We start from the raw sequence: 3,403 nt of genomic DNA, 5'->3' as shown, positions 1-3,403 counted from the left end.
CCGGCTTCATTCTTGAAAGACCCTGTAACGATCACACTTCACTTCAAACAATATCCGTTTTTAGCATGAATATTTCAAACATGTACGTACCTAATGTTGGAAAATGGATGAAATATTATCAAGATGTTGTAGAAAGAAAAGAGAGCCCGTATGAAGCTAGCAGGAATGTTAAACAACGTGGGAGTGGTCTATCTCGTACTTCTAACGAATTCATTATCCCTATCGAAAGAGGAAGAGAAAGAAAAGGTCTGCCTCCTCAAACGTTAGATGTGGATCTAGTGTCCCCAGTGAAACAGATCATCGATCGAGCTAAGTCGGAACTTAAGAGAGAGGGAGCCTCTCGAACTCGTCATTCAACTCAGAAACGTCGCAGAGTGCACATCTCTAAACGTAGAAAGAACATCGGGAAGAAAAGAAAACGGGTACAAGGAAAGAAAAAAAATCATTAAAAAGAAAAAAATCCTGCAGAAGAAAGTAGACCTGAAGAAGAGAAGAAGACCATCAAAGAAAGTGAAACGAGACGATATAGTTTCTCAATGGCTGCGATAAACAAAGATTTCTTTAGAGAAGCACAGCCTTCAGAACTGGCTTTATTTGATTTACCTCCAACTCAGACGGCTGTAGAAAAACATATACTATCAAGATGTGTTACCTATATCACAAATAACGAATGAATCATCGGTGGAGTTCGTGCTCAGTGGTCAAAATGGAATGGAATTATTAGACCTTCAGAATACTCTTCTCTATGCAAAAGTGAAGATCGTCAAAGCTGACGGAACCAACATCTCATTAACGGAAGACGTCGGACCCATCAACCTATTTTTACCATCATTGTTCCAGCAAGTAGACGTCTCTCTCAATGGAAAAACGGTCGTTTCTACTACTAATTATTCCCCTTACAAGGCATACATCCAGAGTCTCTTAAGGTATGGGAGAGAGGCTAAAAACACTCAATTAGGGACGCAGATATGGGAGCGTGATGATGAGGGAGATATGGATGAAAGTAGCCCTCGAAACGGAACCAATGGAGCTCTCCTCAAGAGAGCGCAATGCTTTCAGGGGTCTAGAGTCGTGGACATGGTCGGTCCGGTATGTCACGATCTGTTTAGAATGGATAGATATCTAATCAATCAGGTTAATGTCGGTATAAAGTTGTATCGATCGAAACCGGCATTCTCCCTTTTATCGGGAGATGTCGCACCCGATTATCGGATCGCTTTCGACGATATACGGTTACGCGTATGCAAAGTTAAGATCAACCCAGCCGTGATCTATGCCCAGAGTAAAGCATTAGAATCGACTAATGCCAAGTATCCATTTACTCAAACGATGATCAAACAGATGACTATACCAGTGGGAGCCACCAACTTTACTTATGATAACATGTTTCAAGGAATGAGACCTAACCAGGTCGTTGTGGGATTCGTTAAATCAACAGGTGCTACCGGTGATTATGCAGAAAATCCGTGGTACTTTCAAGGTTACGACGTCACGAACATAGGACTTTATATCGATGGTATACCGGTCGGTGGTAATTCATTAAAACCGAAATACGGCACGGATCCTCAGACTATATCCATCTTAAGAAGTATGCTACAGTCGACTGGTAAGTGGTTGGATGACTCCGGCTCTAACATCGAAAGAGATGACATTGGTCTAGGGTATGCCCTATACACGTTCGATCTCGAACCTAAATTCAGAGGAGGACAATATTTAACACTGCTTAAACAAGGAAACGTCAGATTGGATGTTACCTTCGGTACTGCGTTAACAGAAACGGTATCCTGCATCATTTACGCCGAGTACCCAGGTTATTTCGAAGTCACAGAGGCCAGAGACGTCATTCTAACATGAATACTCGGGAGTTACAATGCGTCATCGAATGTGATCCTAAAATGAGACACAGCATACTTGGAGTTTACGCTAGAGATCAAATACCCGTATTGAGAACCTTCCCGTGCGGTTTCATCGTCAACACCGACGCAAGTCATCTACCAGGAAGACATTGGGTCGCTTTTTATTACGAGTCCAAAGAAAAATCGGAATTCTTCGATAGCTACGGACATTCTCCAGCGTATTTCGGATTCCATGCTCGAGTCCATAACGAGAAACGTCTACAGAGTTCTAGCTCAATTACATGCGGTCAGTTCTGCCTGTATTATCTTTTGCATAGATGTAGGGGATTATCCATGTCATCTATCTTTAAACATTTTAGCCGTAATTTCCACGAAAACGATGTATATGTGAATAGTTATATAATGCGAATATATCCATATTGTTTAAACAAACATAATCGTAATCAATCGTGTTGTGCTGAACTTTAATAAAAAGGATACGATATATATGAAAGTGTTCGTTTTTATTCAATTCATTCTCGTGAAGACCATGGCGTGGTATACACGTGAAACCCTCGTTAAGTTTCAATCGCCGTGTAGAATCATGATAGCAGGACCATCGGGAAGCGGAAAGACCTATTTGACTAAAAAGATTCTGGAAAATGTCGACGGTATGTTCAGCGAGGCGGTCAAAAAAATAATCGTGTGTTATGATACGTGGCAACCCATGTTTGAGGAACTGCAAAGGAAATTAGATATCACATTTCATACGGGTTTACCGGATCAGGAGCGATTTGATGATTGGGGTACTACCGAAGGACACAAGATTCTAATCATCGATGACTGTATGAGTGAAGGATCCAATAGTTCAGACCTAGAAAAAATGTTTTGCGTGAAATCTCATCACATGAATTTCACCGTTATATTTCTAGTACAAAATATTTACCAAAAGGGTAAGGTCATGCGAACCCTTAGCTTGAACACGTCCTATTTTGTTCTCTTCAAAAACTATAGAGATCAATTACAAATAGAGACGTTGGGAAGACAGATGTTTCCCAACCAATTAAGTTATTTTAGAAGTTCATTCAAATCGGCAACTTCGGAGCAGTACGGCTATCTGGTGGCCGACGTATCCCCAGTTCGACCCACAGCTAATATAGAAGGAGTAAACATAAGTCTTCCTCCATTACGGACAAAGATTCTCGTAGGAGAGGACACAGTTTTCTACTTTCCGACATGAAACCTTTCATAGAATTTTGGCTTGCGGCCTCCAACGAACAGAGGAAAGGCTTGTTATTAACATTGACGAAAGAGCAGTTACAATTTATAACTGACATCATATATAACACAGTCATGAATAATATTACGATATCAGAAGATAGTAAAAAGAGACTGTCTAATCAGAGACTCGCCATATCAAAAGTCTTAAGCAAAGGGATAAGTCATCGTGAGCGTCGTCGAAGAATTCTTGCAGTTAAAAAAAATTCTACCAATATTCCTGGAGAACTATCTGAAATGGCTCGAGAATTAGTGTTAATACCTAGGGTGAAATATACGGATCTATTATC

The 3,403-nt window shown here is 40.6% G+C and overlaps 1 protein-coding gene across 1 annotated transcript; it reads left to right on the top strand.

Moving 5' to 3' along the window:
• The first annotated feature begins 711 nt into the window (after positions 1 to 711).
• Positions 712 to 1,854, top strand: LOC138312434 (uncharacterized protein F54H12.2-like). The gene has a single exon (XM_069253308.1). The coding sequence runs from the start codon at positions 712 to 714 to the stop codon at positions 1,852 to 1,854; it is 1,143 nt and encodes a 380-aa protein (XP_069109409.1).
• Positions 1,855 to 3,403: the final 1,549 nt, after the last annotated feature.

The sequence above is a fragment of the Argopecten irradians genome, unplaced genomic scaffold (assembly GCF_041381155.1).
Source record: "Argopecten irradians isolate NY unplaced genomic scaffold, Ai_NY scaffold_0318, whole genome shotgun sequence".
Lineage (NCBI taxonomy): Eukaryota > Metazoa > Mollusca > Bivalvia > Pectinida > Pectinidae > Argopecten > Argopecten irradians.
This window is presented reverse-complemented; position numbering and strand designations above follow the sequence as displayed.

Bases quoted from the DNA above. Each gene is read 5' to 3' on its own strand.
- LOC138312434 (XM_069253308.1), top strand. From the start codon at position 712: ATGGAATTATTAGACCTTCAGAATACTCTTCTCTATGCAAAAGTGAAG.